General features: G+C 43.2%; 1 protein-coding gene across 2 annotated transcripts in view; it reads left to right on the top strand.

The window, feature by feature from the left end:
- The first annotated feature begins 12545 nt into the window (after nucleotides 1–12545).
- Nucleotides 12546–21021, top strand: part of spns2 (SPNS lysolipid transporter 2, sphingosine-1-phosphate) — an 83154-nt gene continuing 74678 nt past the window's right edge. For both annotated transcript variants that reach the window (XM_061055876.1, XM_061055877.1), the window contains exon 1: nucleotides 12546–13146. In XM_061055876.1, coding sequence (XP_060911859.1) covers nucleotides 12915–13146 — 232 coding nt within the window. In that variant the 5' untranslated portion in view covers nucleotides 12546–12914. The remainder of the gene's footprint in view (nucleotides 13147–21021) is intronic.

Below are 21021 nucleotides of genomic sequence, written 5' to 3'. Positions count from 1 at the left end.
TGGGTTCAGGTCTAATTTGTAGCTCCTTTCCCCCCCCATGTCATTCTCCACTCTCTCCTTTCCTTGATTTCTGACTCTAACCACTGTCCTGTCTCTAAAATAAAGGCATAAAAAAAACCTCTCCCTCATTGTGAATATTTGTTGTAGAAAATGTAATAAAAGGCGCTTTCTTCAGGGTGCTGCAAATTGTCTCATGTGACACAGACCCAGCGGCAGCAACAGGCATAAAAAATGACCCTGCAGAAATAGTCCGTGTTTTTTTCTGACGGTCTGGTATGGTTCTTGAGGTGAAAAAAATGAATCAAAGTTGATTTCAGTCTGTTTCATTACCACATTCAGAAGTCCTCACAGGAGCTTAAAGGCCCATTTACTGAACATACTGCACGAGTAAAAAAGCTTTTATCATATTATAAACCTGACATGTAGTGCAGGGTACATCCTTTAGCTGCAAAGTCAACTGAAATGCATACTCCATATTCTTCAAAACAACTTATTTTTGCCAAGTGCACATTTATTATAACATTTCAGGCAGACAACTCACCCAACTTGTATTTATTGAAATACTTGTGGCAGCAGCAGAAAATAGTCTTTGTTCAGCGTCTAGGCTCCATGGCATCCCTGCTCGCAGCTTTAATTAACATGCAGAAATGAGAGGAGTGATGGGATGATATCTTTAACCCCCCCCCCCCCGTCAGAGTCTAAAGGTGGATGCTGGATGCATGGTTTGCTGAGCGAGAGTGCAGAACTGGTGCAGGTCAGAGCGGGCGATGAAAGAGCAAAGAGGGAGAGAGCAGAAATCTTGCAGCCTCAATAGAGCACTAATTGGACGGAGGTGTTGTCAGGTGATTTTGCATAATGACGCATGTCAAGTGTGAAATCAGTGCAGCTCGAGTGGACTGCCTGAACTCGCTCGCAGGCGTCGCCGAACATGCCAACATATGGCAAACAGATATTTGTGACACTAACTCATGCTCAGTGAAGTTTCACAGGTGTTATTACTTTGTGTTTCTCTGAGCGCAGGCCTTCTTCTTTATCAGTTTTCATAAAGTGTAGCGGAGGCATCTGTTTGATATCAAAGCTTAAAAGTGGCAGGAATGTAACGGGAGCTGCAGCACAGACTGAAATCCAGTATTAACCCTTTCATTACCCATCAACCTTTTCTCTTGGACGATATGAGCTCAGGATCTCCTGATAAACACGTTGTGTCTTCTAGAGGCCTGCATGACGTTGAGCCAACCATGTGAGTGAAACTTTCGTTCTTTCTGAGTGTTTACTTTTAATATTCTCTCAAGTGTGAGCGTGAGTTTGAAGCTGTGAAGCTTGTGACCTCTGCTGAGTTCATGGAACGTGATACTCTCAACCTTCAGCATCTTAAGCCCGGCTTGCTCTCGTCAAAGATTAGCACAGACCGGACAAACAGGGCGTATCGGCAAACTTTAGTACAGTATGACAGCCGCTTGTCAATCCGATTTCTGAGCTGTTTAGACTGTTGCTGCAGAGGCGCCAAGCATCCCTTGGCAAATCCTGACTGTAGCGTGTCATTGCGTGTCCCCATTGTTTTGTAGTGGAGCAAAGCTAGCAGGGGATGTCAAAGGTCAGTGTCCTGTCTATTTTCACACACGAGGTCATGCAGTAATCGAACTGCATTGCCTTCAAATGATTGTATGAGCATTTATTTGTTGATTTATGACATTTCTGAGCAAATATTTCCCAGAGAAGTCGACAGTATTTGACATAAACAGGTTAAGGAAAGCTAGTTCAAGGCTGTTTTAACCATTGTTTAAGGTTTAATCGCTGTGCTGTGGTGTTAGCTGGTATTTCCTCTTGTTTTTGAGTATTTCACACTTGAGCGTGTAACTTTCCAGAAGTTAGTCGATCACTCAGCATGCTAAGGGAATACTCTGTGGCAGCAGGAAGTGTATTTCAAATAACAAGCAAACACAGACGCAGACACACGCACAGTCAAAGGTATGTGGAAAACATTCTGGAGGTAACAGTTCAACCTGCAATTAAAACACAATGGGTATTGTGCACAATGTTTCTGAGCGCTTTATCTGCATACCTCTCCTTTTTCCCCCGTCGACCCTGGCTGTACAGGAAACTGTCACAATGGCTAATAAATTGTGCAGAGCGATCAATGAGGCAGCCAGGAGCCGGGAGGGGAGCGGATACAGTCGCTGTTTACTCAGGGATAGGGAGCATTTCAGTCCTGAAAACATCCATGCGTCATACACAGTCACACAAAACAACACGCTCAACAACATGGGAGCAGTCAGCGTAAAATCATAATGCTGTCATGCTATCAATCATAATAAACCAGAAATAATTCATGAGAATTTAACTTATTTACAGTAACAGAGGAGGACAGCTTATCTGCTGCCTGTTTGCGTTCTTGTCAGCCGTCCACAGGCGAGCAGCGGGGCGGTGATAAGGGGCGTCAGACCACATTTGTGGATGTGAAGTTGCACTCTTCCTTATCGGGAGCACACTGCTGCACTGACATGACGACATAGAGAGGAAGAGCTATCTCCACCCTCCGGACTGCCCCCTGATACTGACTATTACATCACAGGGGCCTTCCTATCTTCATCGCAGCTGAGTGGGGGCCAATAAACAAATCCTACTTTACCGTGAAGATTCAGGAGACAGAATGAAGCTCTGTTCTTGCACATAAAGAAAGGAGAGGGAATACTTTGGCTATTTGATGGGGACACACAAAAAACGAGGGAAATGATAAACTGTGCTGTCGGGGATGATTCTGCAAAACGAAATAGACACGTTCAAGATTTATTTTAATGGTTGGCATTAAGTAACACAAAGGCCTGTTAACTGTGAGTACAAACTATGAAGTATCACAATGAGGGAAAATGTGAAGAAGGACGTCATTCTTTAGTTAAATTGAAACTGTAATATCTCAAACATCATGTGAGGTTTATTTTAGCTGTTTGTGAAACAGGATGTCATTTAATATCGACGTCTCTTTGTTGCCAGTGAAGAAAATTAATTAGTCCGATTAGTCATTTTTTTAAAGCCTGTTATGGCTAGGTTGGCGTCAGGTGAGGCGACTAAAAATGTATTTAAGACTTGATTTATCCTGAGTGCAATAGACATGACAGATAAGATCTGAACCAGGATGTGTTTAATGTGTAACTGTAGCTGCTCTGCTTGTCTGCCTGAATGTTTTTCATGATGTAGCTGTTGATGTTGATGTATGTGGAGAGTCTATCAGCTTCCTTTGGTGGACAATAAAGATTTATTCTATTCTATTAAACTGCACCCTGATTAAAATACATTTCCACAGCAAAGATTCTTTAAAAGAAAGCAGGATAAGATTTTCATCAGGAAACACTTCTAAAGGACTGACAGGTAATGGATTGCTTTGTCCACAGGGGGCGCCTTCATTAACACAATCCAAAAACTCCTCATTGAAAATGGCGCTGGTGTTGTCAGTCCTTGGTCTTTTAGTGTAAAAAGAAAAAAAGAGGCGGAGGAGACAAATGAGGAGAAACAGCACTAATGGGTGAAAGCATGGAGACTACAGAGGCATGCTCAAGGGGCTTTCCTGAACCTGTGTCGAGAGCTGGAGAGAAATGAAACCTCTGAACAGCCAATCAGAGAGATTCCTCTCACCGACCCCCGACACTGATTCAACTACGACCGACAACCGACGAGCTCCTTGGTGTGTCAGGGCCTTTAAAGAACTAGTCTAAATGTAATAAACCTGAACTATGCATCCCGGTTCCTGCCTAAGAGTAATTTATTTTATTTTCTAAATAAAACGTTTTTTTCTTGTAAATAATTACGAGACAGAACTGCTTCTTCTTACTGACCTCAGACACATCTTGTCTCACTGAACACAGCCAGATGTCCGTCACTTTCAGCTAATATATCAACAGTGTGAATGATGATGAGTCATTTTAGTGTTTGACTTTTATTTTGAACACAAGGCTGAGATGAAGATCGATGACTCTGTTCTCTCACTGTCATGCAAATGATGCAGTCTGCAGCGTGGAGTACGACTCTGCATGACAAAGTAACTGCAGCCAAATCTGAGGTTTGCTCCATAATGGCATGGGCACATTCTGGTCCTATGTATTTAGCATTCCTGATTCAAAAGGCTCGCTGGCCGCTGGGCTGGAGAGAGCTGATTTACAGACACAGCCACGGCAATGGGGTAATTACAAAGACCAATAGAGTCTAAAAATAAGAGCTACAGCGCTCCCTGCAAGTCAGACTCAGCCACAATGCAGCTCAAATTTCTCCAATTAGGCAGAGCTTTATGTACGTGTTTTTTTTTTAAGGAATGCAGTTGAAGAAAAGGATTCAAACTAAGGAGATCAACATGATGAAAATGCAGGAGGACAGAGGAGTCTGAGCTGGTTTTACCTCCCGGTCAGATCAACTGAGACAGATGACCCTCGACCATGGATGGAGCTGTCGGATAAATAATTAAATGAGCAGATAAAGGACGCCGTCTCTGCCTCAGAAAACTATATTTAGTCGCTCTGCCTCCTGCTGCTGCTGCTGCGCTCCACTCCATAGCCCCCAGATCAGACTTGGAAGGACTAAAGACATCAACCCAGATCTATTCAAATCCTCAGCTGCTCAGACTCTCTGCTGCTTGAGTTTGGGAGTACACAGCAGCAGGAGGAGGGTGCTGGGGGGTGGGGGTGCAGCCGGTGGCTACAGCGAGCTAGTGTCAGAGTCAGAGACAGTCATGAGGTCAGGAGGTCACAGCAGACGAGGAGAGGTCAGAATGGCAGAGCCCACACCTCAAGACTGGCAAAGCTGAGACGGCTCCGGCTCCGAAAAACAAACGTATGAGAGGAGAGCGGACGAGGGGTGGTCCACTAGGTATCAGTGGTCTCACTGTTAAAGTCAGTGTTGACAGCTTGACACTAAGACAGGCTGTGCTGCTGAATTTGGCTGAATAACTTTTTCATACAGAGAATTATAAAGTGTTTCTTGAGAGTCTCCTTTTTCCTGTTTGGATCATTCAAATATTCTGGCAATAATCGGTGGAAGTTTGTATTTTCTGGTTTCTGTTCCAAACAGTAAACAGCTCATCAAAAGTCATCAGATGAGTCACTATCTATCTGTGACTGTGGTGAACCAGCACATCCTGTTTGTCAGGGAATAAAACTTAGAAGACATGAGACGTTCAGGCACAATGCTCTGTTAGACGTTCAGGTGCAATGCTCTGTTAGACGTTCAGGTGCAATGCTCTGTTAGACGTTCAGGTACAATGCTCTGTGAGACGTTCAGGTGCAATTCTCTGTTAGACGTTCAGGTACAATGCTCTGAGAGATGTTCAGGTGCAATGCTCTGTTAGACGTTCAGGTACAATGCTCTGTTAGACGTTCAGGTGCAATGCTCTGAGAGATGTTCAGGTGCAATGTTCTGTTAGACGTTCAGGTACAATGCTCTGTTAGACGTTCAGGTACAATGCTCTGTTAGACGTTCAGGTGCAATGCTCTGAGAGATGTTCAGGTGCAATGTTCTGTTAGATGTTCAGGTGCAATGCTCTGAGAGACGTTCAGGTGCAATGCTCTGTTAGACGTTCAGGTGCAATGTTCTGTAAGACGTTCAGGTACAATGCTCTGTTAGACGTTCAGGTGCAATTCTCTGTTAGACGTTCAGGTGCAATGCTCTGAGAGACGTTCAGGTACAATGCTCTGTTAGACGTTCAGGTGCAATGCTCTGACTGACGTTCAGGTACAATACTCTGTTAGACGTTCAGGTGCAATGTTCTGTGAGACATTCAGGTGCAATGCTCTGAGAGACGTTCAGGTACAATGCTCTGAGAGACGTTCAGGTACCATGCTCTGAGAGACGTTCAGGTGCAATGCTCTGAGAGACGTTCAGGTACAATGCTCTGAGAGATGTTCAGGTACAATGCTCTGAGAGACGTTCAGGTGCAATGTTCTGTTAGACGTTCAGGTACAATGCTCTGAGAGATGTTCAGGTACAATGCTCTGTTAGACGTTCAGGTACAATATTCTGAGAGACGTTCAGGTACAATGCTCTGAAATACAAGAAGAAGACAATTTTAAAACTTCTTACTTCGAGGAAAAGGATGTTTTGTTTTTCTTGGGTTAACAAAACATAGAGGAGGCCTGTTCATTCCCCTCCGGATCTTTAATGAGCGGTACATCATGTACTCAGGGAAACGGGGACACTGGTTCCTTTGTACAGGAAAAGGGAATGTATGTCTGTGGATGTATACGTGACTGAGGGAGATACCCAGTGTGTGTGTCTGGTGATTACTGTGTGTCAGAAACTCCTTGATTGTTTTAATTGCCAACATTTTGTTTTGTGTGTTGCACTCCAAATGAATTCAAATTCACAGAAGAATAAGAGATTAAAATAGATATTTACATAAATTAGAAAAACAACACCAATCAGAAGGAAACATCATAACTTTTTAACTCAACTTTATTATTAAAGAACTTTCCATACATTAAACAAAGCATGCAGCCCAAAGTGCTTCACACAACAGATCAAATCGTTAAAGACTCAAACAGGCGGTAATAAAATCATAAAAACAAAGAATTTAAAAAAGTGAATATAGATAAACCCAATGTAAAGACAATGATAAAAGGTTATATATTGTAAGAAAATGTGAATATTAATGACAAAAAATGACTTGGTATACTATTGCCAGTAAGTACGAGAACATTGGTTCAAAGTAGGCGCTCCCACCGTTGAGGAATAGATGTACACAAGGGGTATCATGATAAAGTTCACATTTGCTTTCCGAGTTCAAAAAGAAAGTTTTATCGAATGTAAAACCTGTAAGAGAGACACTCTGACTTTCTGCATCCCAGCAAGAAGGGGGACAAACAACAGACACATAACCTAAAGTGGATCAAAGGAGTCTGTAAAGTAGTGAAGGTTATGTGCTATAGTATAGGTCTTCAGTTTACTTTCAAAGGAGATTAACAGTTTAGAGGTGTAAAAACAGAAAGCTATCTACTGGTGCTTGTGTGGGATAAAAACCATAAACAAACATTTATTTGCATTCATTTCTATTTGCATTTTTTATTCTTGCAATAGCTTCATTGTGCTGCATTTGAAGGAACTGTCACCAAAAACAAACCCACTCAACTCTTAGAGAAAATCCATTAAATCTGCACTCTTAGTTGTAATAGACATTTACTGTGACATCATTTTTGGCTATGCTGAGGGTGGTGTTGAACTTATTAGGTGGAGACGTCTTTACCACAGAAACAGCTGATAGACATGTGTCAGAGGGACATTTAAACTTTTCATTGGCAGCCACATGTGAGAATGCAAAAAAAGCGTCACCCTTATCGGCCCGCAGGCACTGGGCCCCGGCGATTAGCAGGTTATCTCCCATCCTGCACTGCAGGGTCAGCCCTGCACTGAGACAGGAAGGAAGGCTGGGGCAGTGACTCAGTGGCTCCGGGCCACATCGCAGAAAAACTCCAGAGTGAGAGAAATAGATCCAGTCCCACTGAGCCATTCTGAACGATGGAAAAACACACAGGATCCCACAGACATGAGCAGCATATCAAGCACATCCCAAAGAAAGAGAGAAGGAGGAGGGGCTCCACAGAGGGAGACAGGAACAACTGTTTACTGGGGCTCCCTCCGAAGCCCCTCTGCATGAGACCACTGCCTGGTCCAGCCCCTCTTCTCCTCTTTTCCTGCATCCTCTTATCCTGGATGTCAGTGTGCAGCATTACAAAAGGAATTCTTGTCAGTATCACTTGATCATTTTCTGCCGAGGCTGCCAGGCTGCACTGTTTGCATCATGCTTTCCAGATTTAAACCAAGAGGATTTCTGACTTCAAAGTCATTGAGAGGAAATTGGTTGATTGCCTCAGAAGTAGCTCAGAGAAACAAATGCCATCAGCGGCTTTAGGTTTTTACAAACAGAATGCTCTCATTTCATTCAGAATGCCTGCAGATCACAGCCAGGCGAGCACCCGGCCTACTCTCAAACTGATGCCAGGATTCAGCCTCCCTCGTTCTTTACGTTTCATATTCCTCTGAGAGTGTTTCAGTCTTTCACTATAACACAAACTGTGATCTTTTTTTACTTAAAGGATATTCCCCTTATGGCTGTTTGCGTTGGTTTTTTAGTGAAGTATGGTGACTATTTTCCACAGGCGTACATCTCATTCACAGTTCCTGCTTTCGTCATGCTCAGGATGGGCAGCTCAGATATAATGTTGGACTGCTGTTGTAACTTGTATAATAGGGAATTGTATACTTTCACCTTGTCTGCTATAAGTCAGCAAATGATAAATACAGAACGGATTATTGAAAGCTAGCGACATTACTGTTTATTTAAACCATAACATATCAACTGTTCCCTCTTGGCTAACTATGATTACTGTTGGATAAGTTAGCATCAAACTAGCATGACAGCATAAATTCAACAACAATAAACACATGTTCATTGCTAATTTAGCTACGTAGTCATCGATATAGTTCATTTTTATTTGACCAGATGAATTACAGTAGGCTTACAGTTCCTTTAATTTAATGCCGCAAGTCGCATGGTGCTCCGCCATTGGATAGTCTGAGAGCCGCAATGCATTTTGGGGCGGTTTAGTATGACTCAAAAACATATGTGCTCAAAAACTAGAATACAAACAGCATTTGGAATACACAAAAATTTCAGAGTATAGGATTTCAGATCGTACTATACTCAATGTGACGTCATATTTAGTGATATACTATAAAAATATGCAGTTTTGGACACAGCCTTAATGATAGCTAGCTTACATTACTGCTTGTTAGCCCAACTGTAAACTAGCTTACATATCTTTTAGCTAGCTCCTTGCTAGCGTGCATTATTATTTGTAAGCTAACATATCTGTTAGATGGCTTAAATTGTTGTAAGTTAACAAAAGTTTGCTAGCTTACATCACCATTGGCTAGCTGACGTGATATTAGTAAGGTAACTTAACTTTTGCTAGGAATCTACACCATACATGGATGCATTATAGATTGGATCACAGCACTAGAGGCGGAGCCTTGTTATTTCCAATTAAAGCTGCTCAGTGGTGAATGAAGCAAAAAAGTCTGACTTCTGTGTGTAAAAGTAGCCGGACCTTCCACGTTACTGGGCCCATAGAGCATGCTCACTTAATATCTCTGAACTTGACTTTAACTGCTTTTACAACTTTTAAGACCTGATGATTTTAAAAGGGTTATTTAAGTGTTCGTATCAGTAAGTTAATGTGCCTCTAAAAAAATGTTTCCACTGTTTTATAGACGACTCTTCCCCAATATGAGCTTATGGGGAAAAAATCGTTTTGGGCCCAATGACATCACAGCTGCAGTACCAGGTGTGGCCACCATGTTAAAATGGCTTAAGTGGTCGGCGCACTTCCTGGGGGCTTGATTGTGTACCATCAAATGATAATGTACGTTACAACTTGATTAAAGGCTATCCCTTTTGGTCACAAAGGATTTATGAAATATGTCTCTTTTAACCAATTACGGCCTAACGTCCCTCAGGAATTCGACTGCCTCTTCAGTTGGTGATCAACAGCTGTGCAACGATTAAAGTTTGTCAGATTCTTTGTTTATAGGATTTTTAAACAGAGACACAGCAGCTGCTTTGTATAACTTTATAACAGCATCCCAACCTGAGGCTGCTGTGAGAGGGAACGGCCGTCTTAGGAATATTTTGAATAATAATGTCACCTCAGGCTTTTAGAGAAATCTGAAGAGGCCCTTAAAACGCCCGCTTTTCTTTAAAACTCATCGTCAGACTCTGTGCTTGTGCCAAATCAACAACATATCTGCGTTTTTGCCTGTCCTCACACCTTTCTGGTCCAGTTCCCTCTCGCTTCAGATTTACATTTACTCCTTTTTCTGTGATTATGTTGGAGACAATGTTGGATTCCAGTCTTGGCAAAGTCCGAATAGTGTGTGTGTACACAGTGGAACAGCGAAACAATTAGCTGGAGATGTTTTGGCTCTTTTCTTACAGAACACAGATGGTGTAGCTCTCATCTGCATGCAGGATTGGACATTTCCCAACCATTCAAAAACGGATCGTCTTCTTTTTCAGTCACACTGTGATATTACGACCGCAGTGATACTACCACAGCTCATCTCATTAAAGATCTCCTCTACCGGGCACGATAATCTTAGTAAAATCCTGAAGTTTTCATATCTTGTAGTGTGAGTAGAGCCCGACCGATTAATCAGCCAGCCAATAATATCGGCCGATATTAGAATATCCAGTGATTATCAGTATCGGCTAATTTGATTGCAGTTATGCGCTGGGATTACTCGATTTATTCACCAGTCAAATAACATTTTCCTTTGAATTTCATTGTATTACACTAGCAGTTCTCTTTCACCAGCAGAGGGCGCTATATGGATTACAGCAAGCATCTTCACTCTCCAGAGTGTCGAGTGTTGATGCACGTACATTCACGCACCATTACTTTCCAGTTGAGTGAAAATCTTGTCTTCATGAGTTATCTTTTTCACAAGTGTTTGATATCTGCCTTTGAGGGATCAACACAATAAATATTTACATCTATATCTATCTATCTCTACAGATCAATCATAGATCAAAGAAAGATATCGGCCGATTGCTTGAGATTATGGAGAAGAAGATCTGTTCAGATTCTTCTGATGTGTGTGATGTTACAAGACTTCAAAATAGGGAAGCATTTTAAAATTCCTGCAGTCTGAGCTACTCTAGTGGTTTCCTTCAGTTTCTATTGAATGTCAACATCACTGCAGGGGAAGTCCTTTGGTTTTGACGGGAAAGCCCGGAGACAGGTGAGTTCTAATGAAGTAAGATTTCACATTTCATTCCCACACACCTTGAAAGAATAAGTTCCTGCACACCTGACCAAAACCAGTTTATCATAAAAGCAGTCTAATCCTGTACAGTAATTCATCTAAACAACAGATTCTTCTCCTAACTCACCACACAACATGAGGTTTAATACACTTTGTATGCAGCGTGATAAGTTATGTAAGGAGTCATGCAACCCTGTCCACATGATGATTACGACGTGTCATACAGTCTACCCTTAAACACTTCTGTTTCACAGATTAATCATCCATTCAGGAGAAGTTCTCAGAAAACAAAGGATGAGGTTTCAATCATCATATGGCGATCAATGACAATGCTTACAGTCTGTCCTCTTTAGGGAAATGAAAACCAGCAGTACACCAGACTGTTACAGGGTCCAGGTAGGTCTTTGTCAACACTTAATGTGTCATTAATCTTTACAGCAACACCTCAGTCACTGAATGTTAACGGCCTCAGATCAAACTGTCGGTGTTATCAGTGAATCTGGATCAAAGTGTGATGATCAGATGAACTCAGGGTCTCTTATCTTTGATCACTTACAACATTAAAGTCTTTCCTGTCTGTTCGAGAATTGTTTCATATATTATTTCCTCTCCTTCCTTACATGTGAAATAAGATTTAATATTTTCATACTGTGTTATATTGACTCCCATCTGATTGCATCATACTGAATCATATTCTAGATTGTTTTGTATTGTATCGTACACTACTTCTACCATAACTCGATGCACCATGCCCTGGTGTGCCATGCCACACCCCTGTACCGTACTGTATGGTATGGTGTGGTATATATACTATATCTATTGGATTATATGGGATCACATCTCTTCTCAATGTTTCGACTCTCTATAAAATAATCAATCCGATGACAAGTCACCATTGTTGTTTTTATTGACAGCTTTATCTTCCATGTTTCAAACTGAAGTAGCACAACAACGTATTGATATGAATAAGAGCGATCATATCTCTACTGGTCTGATCTGTGAAGTTCAGGATTGATGTTAAGATTCTTTTATTTAGTGATAAAAATCAGGAGGTTACATCAGGTTACATCAGCACCCCTTACTCTACCTCCAAACAGCTCTGATCAGCTGACCCGTCCACTCCTCACTGACTGCTCACACTCTGATCAGAGATTAGTTTGATTCATTAGCCCTCCTGTGGTTCTGTTCATTCATTGTTTTGACCCATTTTTATACATGTTATACTTTTTTACTTTGTTCCAATTAAATCTGTTTCCTTTTCTGCAAATGTCAATCAAACAATCTCTCACAATGTCGTCTCTCTTGGATGCACTTTGATGAACATTATTTTTTGCTCTATAAATAGATGCATCAACCTGAATTCTTCCTTAAGAAAAAAAAAAACTTACAAGCATGCTGTTGTCTGATCTGAACCTGCGAGGAATCACTCAGGGAACAAGAAACAGTAGGGTTGTGTCACATGTCAGCAGCTTTACAGAGAGAATAAATCTACTAATAAAGACAAATTCAAAGAAATGTTTGGGACCTTTACTAAAAATAAAACAGCAGAGGGGAATAAATATGCCACTAGTCCTACAAGTGACCTATTTCTATTTAATAACAGTGTTCATTTCTCTTTAAGCAGCCTTACAATTGTGATCAATGTGGACTGATAAATATATAAATAAATGAAGTCACACCCACCCACCCATTTTCCACCACTGCCAGTTTCTTTAAATAACAGAAAGGCTTTTCCAACTGCAGCTCTAGTATCAGGTGCGGCTCACATCATTCGCTGCAGGGCTTCACGGGAGGAGGAGTTTCACCGCGAGGTCACACCCCCTGCACTATAGCACCAGGTCCTCCAGAAGAATAAAAAAAAAACATACAGAGTAGCGCACAGTCTGTCCGTCACCGCCGCGCACTGCTACAAAAATATGAACCCGAGCAGAGCCGCTCCTGCGCTTCAACACTTGAGACAACAATCCCACTGCGACTAATTCCTCCTTCAATCACAGCCCAGCGCTCAGTCCGCTCCTTCTACAACTCCTCTCCTCTCCATTTGATCTGTCTCCTCTTTCTTTTATTTTTGGTTTACTGTAATACCTGCGCTGGATCTTTCGTGCAAGAAAATGTGCGTGGACAGAGACGGGTGCGAGATTGAAGGCTGCAGCAGTTTGGACGAGGTGCGCACGCTGTCCGGCAGCATGAGTCCCGGACTGAAATCCAACCCGGACCTGCACCCGTGCAAGCCGGGCCACAAATTCCGCGCCGCGCTGCTCAAATGCCGCTCACCGGCTGCTGCTGCCGGGATCCTCAGCTTTGGAAACGTCCTCAATTACATGGATAGATACACAGTGGCCGGTAAGACACCTCTCTTTCTCTTCTTTTTTGATTAGATCAGAATATTTGACACATGAAGAGGAGCACATTTATTCATTCTTACGCGCTGGAGAGGTGTGAAGCGGACTGCTCACCTCAGCTGAAGGAGGCGGAACAATGGGTTTCTCCAAAGCGCAGTGGACACAAGCTTGTTAGGGGCTTTTATTTGACTGTTAAAGACTGTGTGTGTTGTGCTCACTTTAAAACAAGATAACCTAAATGTCTGCTAACACTCGAGAAAAAAAACGGCTGACAGTAATGATTTTAACCCGGGGCTGCAGGATAATTGCAGATCGATCAATTAAGGAGATCAACTCTCCATCATCCTCAAACCTGGCTGCAAGCTCTCGCGCTGAGTGAGCGAGTGTGTGTGTGTGTGTGTGTGTGTGTGTGTGTGTGTGTGTGTGTGTGTGTGTGTGTGTGTGTGTGTGTGTGAGAGAGAGAGTAACTGTGTGTGTGTGTGTGTGTGTGTGTGTGTGTGTGTGTGTGTGTGTGTGAGTGTGAGAGAGAGAGTAACTGTGTGTGGTGTCAGTATAAGAGACTGCAAAATGAGAGATATAGAGAGAGAGAGGGAGTGTGTCACTGTGAGGAATAGGTCATTATTTCTGGGAGAGATTTAGTCAAACATTTCGGTGTGTGTGTGTGTGGTGTTAATCCTCCTCAAGTGTATTCCCATTTTAGTCACTGTATGTGTGACACAGAGCAGATCTTATTTTCAGAGTGCAGTGAGTGTTTAAAAATGTGATTTATGAGTTTATTTGAGCCGTTTGATTCTGATGAGGTCATGATGTGATTGTTTTAATTGTAGATACTTTTTGAGGTGTGTTAAATTGGTAAGATTTCGTTTTTTGAGCCCACTAATTGAACAGTTGAATTCACTGTGAACACGATTTACTAAAATACATTCAAACAAAAATCAGATGTGAAGCAGAATGTGTATTTTTATTCCTTTAATGTGAGGAAAACATTTAATTGCTGAATATGTCTGCACCCCAGATTTGTATTAAACTTAGTTTAAAAAAAAAAGGATAATTCTACTAAATTAAGTGAAAGTGCACAAATATGAGAGTTTCATATTGAACTACAGGACAACAGATTGTCTTCACCTTTGTTTGAGGACGATTTGAGAACTAGAAGCTGCATCAGAGCTGCTTGTTAAGGCTTCTTGGGCTTTAAACCTCGGCACTGAATGGGTTAAAGATAATGCTGCAGGATGGAGAATGGAGGAAAGCGTGCTCGTGTGGAGAGTGGGCTGTTCTATATAAGGAGATGCTGTCCTGGTTAGAGAGTCACTTTGGTGGCAGAAATCTTTGATTCAATCTTTTGACTCCCTTATCTGCCGAAGTGTTTTTAATGATCCAACATTAAGATGACTGAATCTGATAAAGGAGGTGTAGCCATATCATTTCATTCAGTAGCCTGTGGCAGAAGGGAGGTGTGGCTAATTGAAGCAGGACAATGTGTACACTGAAGTATAGCCACATGCATGCCTGCAGCTCTCCACCCTGCATGCTTCAGGTCCGGTCTGTCCACTGTCACAGAGTGGATCTACAGAGCCTCGGGCGTCTCAATGAGTCTTAAGCTGCTCGCGCTACAGCCACAACAAGAATGTGTGGATGTAGATATCTAATCTTAGCATCTCCAAGAGCCACCGAGTCATGGTGGATAGATTATCCTCTCCATCCTCGTCCAGTCTGCTTTTACAGTAACGATTTGTACTCCGCTCTCCTTACACCTCCTAAAGCTTTGATCAGAGGAAAGCCCTCATTAAAGGGGCTCAAAATCAACTCTCTCCTCCTCTCAATCATCATCCTGCCGCTGCTATCTCATGGGCAGAAAATCCTCAGAGCGCTTTCTGTGCAGTGGCAGCAGAGAGAGAGAGAGAGAGAGGAGGAGAGAGTGGACAAGGAGAGGAGGAGAGTGCAGGATGATGGGGTGGAGGAGGGGGTGTGGTGGCTGCAGCAGCAGCAGCGTGCGGGCTAACCCTCGTGGGGAGAGACGTTGTGCTTGGTGCATGTGGTGCAGAGGGGGTCCCCTCCCTCTACGAGACCCTGCCACCTGATCGCTGCTGGACTGGTTTGCATTATGCATGGGCAGCATGTGCGTCGGAGCCTCGCACAAAACGAGGAGCAGCAACCATGTGCATCCAACAAAACTGAGCGGATCTCCCCTCCCTGCTTCCTTTCTCCTCCTATCTCTCTTTAATCTCCTCTCCTCTCCTCTCCTCTCCTCTCCTCTCTCCTCTCCTCTCCTCTCCTCTCTCCTCCCCTCTCCTCTCCTCTCTCCTCCCCTCTCCTCTCCTCTCCTCTCCTCTCTTCTCCTCTCCTCTCCTCTCCTCCCCTCCCCTCTCCTCTCCTCTCGTCTCCTCTCTTCCCCTCCCCTCCCCTCTCCTCTCCTCTCTTCTCCTCTCCTCCCCTCTCCTCTGCTCTCCTCTCCTCTCCTCTCCTCCCCTCTCCTCTCCTCTCCTCTCTTCTCCTCTCCTCCCCTCCCCTCTCCTCTCCTCTGCTCTCCTCTCCTCTCCTCTCCTCTCCTCTCCTCTCCTCTCCACTCTCCTCCCCTCTCCTCTCCTCTCCTCTCTTCTCCTCTCCTCCCCTCTCCTCTGCTCTCCTCTCCTCTCCTCTCCTCCCCTCCCCTCTCCTCTGCTCTCCTCTCCTCTCCTCTCCTCTCCTCTCCTCTCCTCTCCTCTCCTCTCTTCTCCTCTCTCCTCTCCTCTCCTGCTGTGTGAGCTACAGCACAGTAGTAATTAGGTGTTGAAAACAGCACATCTGTGTTGCTAGTACAGGGTGTTTTCTCCAAGTGTGTGTGTGTGTGTGTGAGGGGAGGGGAGTAATCTAGAGCCGTGTGATATCTCTATAACATCACTACAGTGCTGTTGGATGAGATCTCCTGGTGGTTTTAGTTTTTGTCAAAATGGGACATGTAAGCGTGCATTAACAGTTGAATATCTTCCTCCTGTTTAGCATGTAGTTTGTCTCTCTCCTGCATCTATTATAATTCTAAATTTGCTGCTAAGTGCTGCTAATTTTCACCCGAAGGTCGTCCTCATCCACAGTTTTCTCGCTCCTCTTTCCTTCTGTAACTCGATGGATTAGCCAGCCAACATGCAAGCTAATCTCACAGCCTCCACCAAGCTCATCATGAGGGTTTCTAGCAGCTCGCGGGGGCTTGATGTGATTTGAATGTGTGGCTCGTTTATCAAGGGCTGCATCTGATCGCTCAGAAGTTCCCATGTGGAGATAAAAATGTTTGTCTCTGGGGTTTTTTTGTCAGACCTTTTTAGAGAAGAGTTTCTTATGTATGTTCATACAGTAGTTGTGATGAAAATGTGATTTATTTGTGCAGCCCGACACTACCTCCTTCTCCACTGCTCTCTGCCTCTTCTTCTCCTCGTCTCTAATCTCTCTTCTCTCTGCTCCTTCGTCTCATTCAAACCTTTTCACTCCCAGGTACCCAATGCGCATCCCAGCTCATAGATCTTAATGTCAATTAGCCAAGCATGAGCGCACACACACACACATGCACATGCACACACACATGCACACACAAACACTTTAGAGAAAGAGGGGCTGAATGAGAGAGGGGAGGGGCCGCTGCTGCAGTGGCAGGCAGTCAGAGGGAGAAGTGGACGCAGAATGCAGGCGGGAGTGATGCAGTTCCCCCCACAGCGTCAAAAGGTCTTTGTACCAGCGGCCATTACTGTAGTGTGTGTGGATACTAAAGCATTGTCACAGAGACAGAGGGTGACCATTCCAGACACCGGGGCCTTTCTGCTCCACAACAATGATGGGAAAACTACAGCCGGCCATGCACAGCAGCCGGGTCAAACACTCAGATCTTTCTGTTAATCCTCCAGTGTCAGAGGTGAAGCCACACACACGCACACACACGTCAAATATCTACACAGACCAACTGCTGCTTATCATTCCAACACTTGACGGGAGGTTGTTTTAGACGAACTGTCAATATGTTTCATACAAGATGTTGATATGAAAATCATCATTCTGCAAGTAGTGATGCTTCAGAGATGTTTAAGATCCCAGCATGGATTCATAATGAGTAGTAAAATAAAGTCAAGAGATTCTTATCATCAGCTGGGAAAACAGAGTGGATGCACGTGTTGACCGTCCAATCTTCACTTTTATTTATCGATCAGTCAACGCACGCAAACGCAGAACTGGAACAACATTACAAGAGGCTAAAAGTGAAAGAAGCGAGTGTCAAAGTGAAAGAAGCGAGTGTCAAAGTGATCCTTCACTGTTCACCGTTCAGACAAAACCAGCTGATCTCTGGCGCTCTTTTCTTCACCTCTAAACTATTTGACCACTCTGAGCTTGTTTTCAGGAGTTAGTTGAGGCGCTCATCTGGAAGAAGGAATGAAAAGTCAAAGATTTGTAAATCAGTAAACTGATGAAATTGTGAGCAGCTGTGTAAAAAAATCACAATATATTGATAACATCATCCTACAGATTTCTAAAAGCGATTATCTTTCAGTCCGGAGAGGAAGTTTACTGTCATGTAAGAAAATGAATATGTGAACGTTACGCTCCTTCCATCCCTCTTAGAGTGGATTTAAAATATCTCTTTCACTCTCGTCATGCAGCTCGTTAAAATGTCATCGTCGCGAGGCTACAAGCAGTTCACATTTCTTCAATTTCTGTGTTGTGGATTGGCACGGACACAGTGATCTGTTTAATGTCAGGGAACACATGCACCAAATCTTATTGTGAACAGGCTCAGAGGAGGAGACCACCATTGAGTTTGAGGGGTGCTGAAGAGAGAGAGGGGGGGGGGGGGGGGTGAGACAGCAGTGTGTTGGACTCAGCTGTTCGGCTGGTGGGTCAGACCTGACCTGGAGTGCTCCTTCAGAAGCCTGCGCTGATTTTTACGACTGTCTGTGAAGCAGACATGGCAGAAATGGGGAGCGTCTGGGATATTTGAGGGCACCCTGCTGAGGCATGCTGGGAAATATGATTGTGATCAGTCCATGCAATATTGTAGAGGAGGAGGAGGAGGAGGAGGAGGAGGAGGAGGAGGTGGAGGATGACTTACGATGCTTTCTTGGGTCTCATGTGTCTTTAGAAGCAGCCATTTAATCCACAGCCATTTATTTTCCATTTTTTTAGAGTGCATAAGAGCTGTAAGATTTAGAAGGCCACTGTGCTTAATTTAATTTGAGGTGGCTTTGTAACCTTAAATCCTGTTGTTGGTGGGTCTGTGGTCCCTCAGCAGACAGTCCGAGCTCCCCGACAGCTTATCATAAAGAGGGGATTAAGTGTTTTTCTCACAGAATATGAGGATATGTGCTGCAGACACTCTGCACTTAAACTTATTTGCCTGGTAAGAAGTAAACCCTGAGGTGTGACAGTCGGAGGTGTGTCGACCACCCCCCCTTGAGACAACCCCCCCTTCTCAGCCAGAATTCGGGTAATTTGGAGGGGCACCGACTGCAGCGTAATCTGCAGTAAACAGAAATGTTGGGGAGCTGCAGATTAGAGCGTCCACCAGGCCCAAGCTGTCATTTCAAGGATACCTCCAAAGAAGTCCCCTCCCATTGGACAGTTCGAGGACCTTTGCATGTGAACTCATGGCATCCTGCATATGAGCACAGATGACCGGGCAGTAAATAATCCTCTTAAGACAAGCTCTTTGTCAAACTGTAAGAAAGACCGGCGGCCATCCATCCAGTCTGACTGGCTATGCAGATTAACTCCTGATTGCTTTATGTCCACCTCCTTTGTGGCGACTCGTCACCGCTGTGCTTAAGGTCATTCCTCTGCATTAGCATTTCCTCTTTAACACAAGTGACAAGTCAATCAGTCCCAAGACTTTCTTCACCTGGTTTAGAGCGAGCTTCAGGCATTTACTTCACTGGTATTCTTTATTTTGACCCCCCTACATTTCAACACAAACACCTTTACTTACTCCTTACATTTTCAAAATAGCATCATCACTTGAGCTGTAATTCATTTAAAGGGAATTATCAAATATGTTTATTCTGCTTTGTTGTTCAGCATTCCCAACATCAACACTGTTTGAAACCTGGACAGATTAGACAAAAAGGAGAGGACTCCTCGGTTTATCTTTTAGTGTTTATCATGCGTGACGGACATGACATGAGGAAAGAGATGTGGCAAGACGAGACGATGAAAGAAGGAAGTGTAACTTCTGAGAGTGTGTCGCCGGGGACTGACGGGGAGAAATGTCCACATGGATGAAAGTGAAACAGTCAACAATGATTTGTACATTAGGTCATATTTAATTATATATTTTTTAAATGCAATTGTTTTTTTCCCCAAAATCTCTTTATTGGTTTGCACAGAGGATAAGAACACATTGTACTGTGGTCATCTTTTGTAAACACCATTCCCGCTCCCACCCATCCCAGTTAAAAACCCAGTCAGGATGAATCCTATTCCCCTATTCTCTGTTTTCACATTAGTCTACCATAATTCAAACTCATGCATACTGGTACAAGGAGCAAGAAGAGAGAGGAAAAAATAAATTAATAAAATAAATGAAGAACAAAACGAAGCAATACTTGAAGATGGTTCCATAAATAATTCAATTATTAGACATTTAATTCACAGGGTAAGACAACATAAATGTTTGTAAATTGTAAATTGTTTTTAAATTGAGTATTGAGTAGTGGAAGATTCAGTTAGCTTTGTATGTTAGCATACTGCATTCACACATGACAGCAAATATAGTCTCTCAGCTGATCCTGACAGATCAGAGCGAGGTTTGTGTTTCCTGTGTAACATAATCTAAAGACACGAGTGTCTCTCTGACACTTAAAGCAACATATGAAATGTGTTAAACTGAACACTCTGGGGAAGTCTGAGAGAAGCTGCTGTCGGGACTTTGATGAACTTTATCCCGTTAATTCAGAAAAACAGAGCAAACATTCATAACGTAACTACCTCGTAATTTCAACGTAATTAGCCGTTTTTTTTATCTTCAAATGTGAAAGCAAAACCTTTCTGTGTCTTTGCACAGAAACAGCCTGTAAGGCTCTCCTACGTGGACTGTTATTTTCTTTTTTTACACTTCAGAGCATCTATTTTTACACTTACTTCTGTAAAGAAGTTGAATCAGTTCTACTTTTACCAGACTCTTTTTTTTTTTTTTTTTTTTTTACACAATTACTGCAGCTGTACTAAGGGTAATATAAAATGAAGGTGCTGTTGCCACCTTTGTTCTGATCGTCATCACAAGTCTTCTCCTGCCTGTTTTCTTAAGACAAAGAGTTCTGTCTGAGGTAGGAGAGCTCAGGATGCAGGAAAGGGAACCACAGAGGGTAGGAAAGAAGAAGAGGGAAGAGACAGAGCTGGTTTCTGTCTGGCAGTTTGCAGCTAAATTAACTTCTATGCAAATAGATTGTAGAAACACACGCCTGCAGATCTTCCGGGTAACATGAATGTTTCAGCAGAAGCACGGAGAGCGTCTTCCCACAACCGACCTGTGTGAGAGGCTGCATGTCTGTGTGTGTAGATTTCAGGGTTAAGCTTCTAGTTGCATGTTTCAGCCTTCACTCTTCTCCACATTTCACCCTCCCTCGTTTTACAGCGTTCACATTAAAGGTCCCAAAACAACGGCAACGACATTAAAACGGTGGAGCGGCCTCTTGTAATTGACTTTATAGGGCTGCTGCCTTTTTCTTTCCGTGTGATGTGGAGCTGTTCTGCATTAGACGAACTGCACTGTGCTGCATAAAACGTCTCTTTGAAAGACAACACATCTGTTTTGAAATCCTGACGTCAATTCAGTTTCAATTGAAAGCAGAATATTGAGCGAACTCTACGTATGTTAAATCGACTTTTTCAGCACATGGCGTGATATTCCACCGGGCGGGCTCTT

Source organism: Labrus mixtus, chromosome 14 (genome assembly GCF_963584025.1).
Source record: "Labrus mixtus chromosome 14, fLabMix1.1, whole genome shotgun sequence".
In the NCBI taxonomy this organism is placed as follows: Eukaryota; Metazoa; Chordata; class Actinopteri; order Labriformes; family Labridae; genus Labrus; species Labrus mixtus.
Note: the sequence above shows the minus strand (reverse complement) of the source record. Positions and strands in the feature narration are given on the sequence as shown.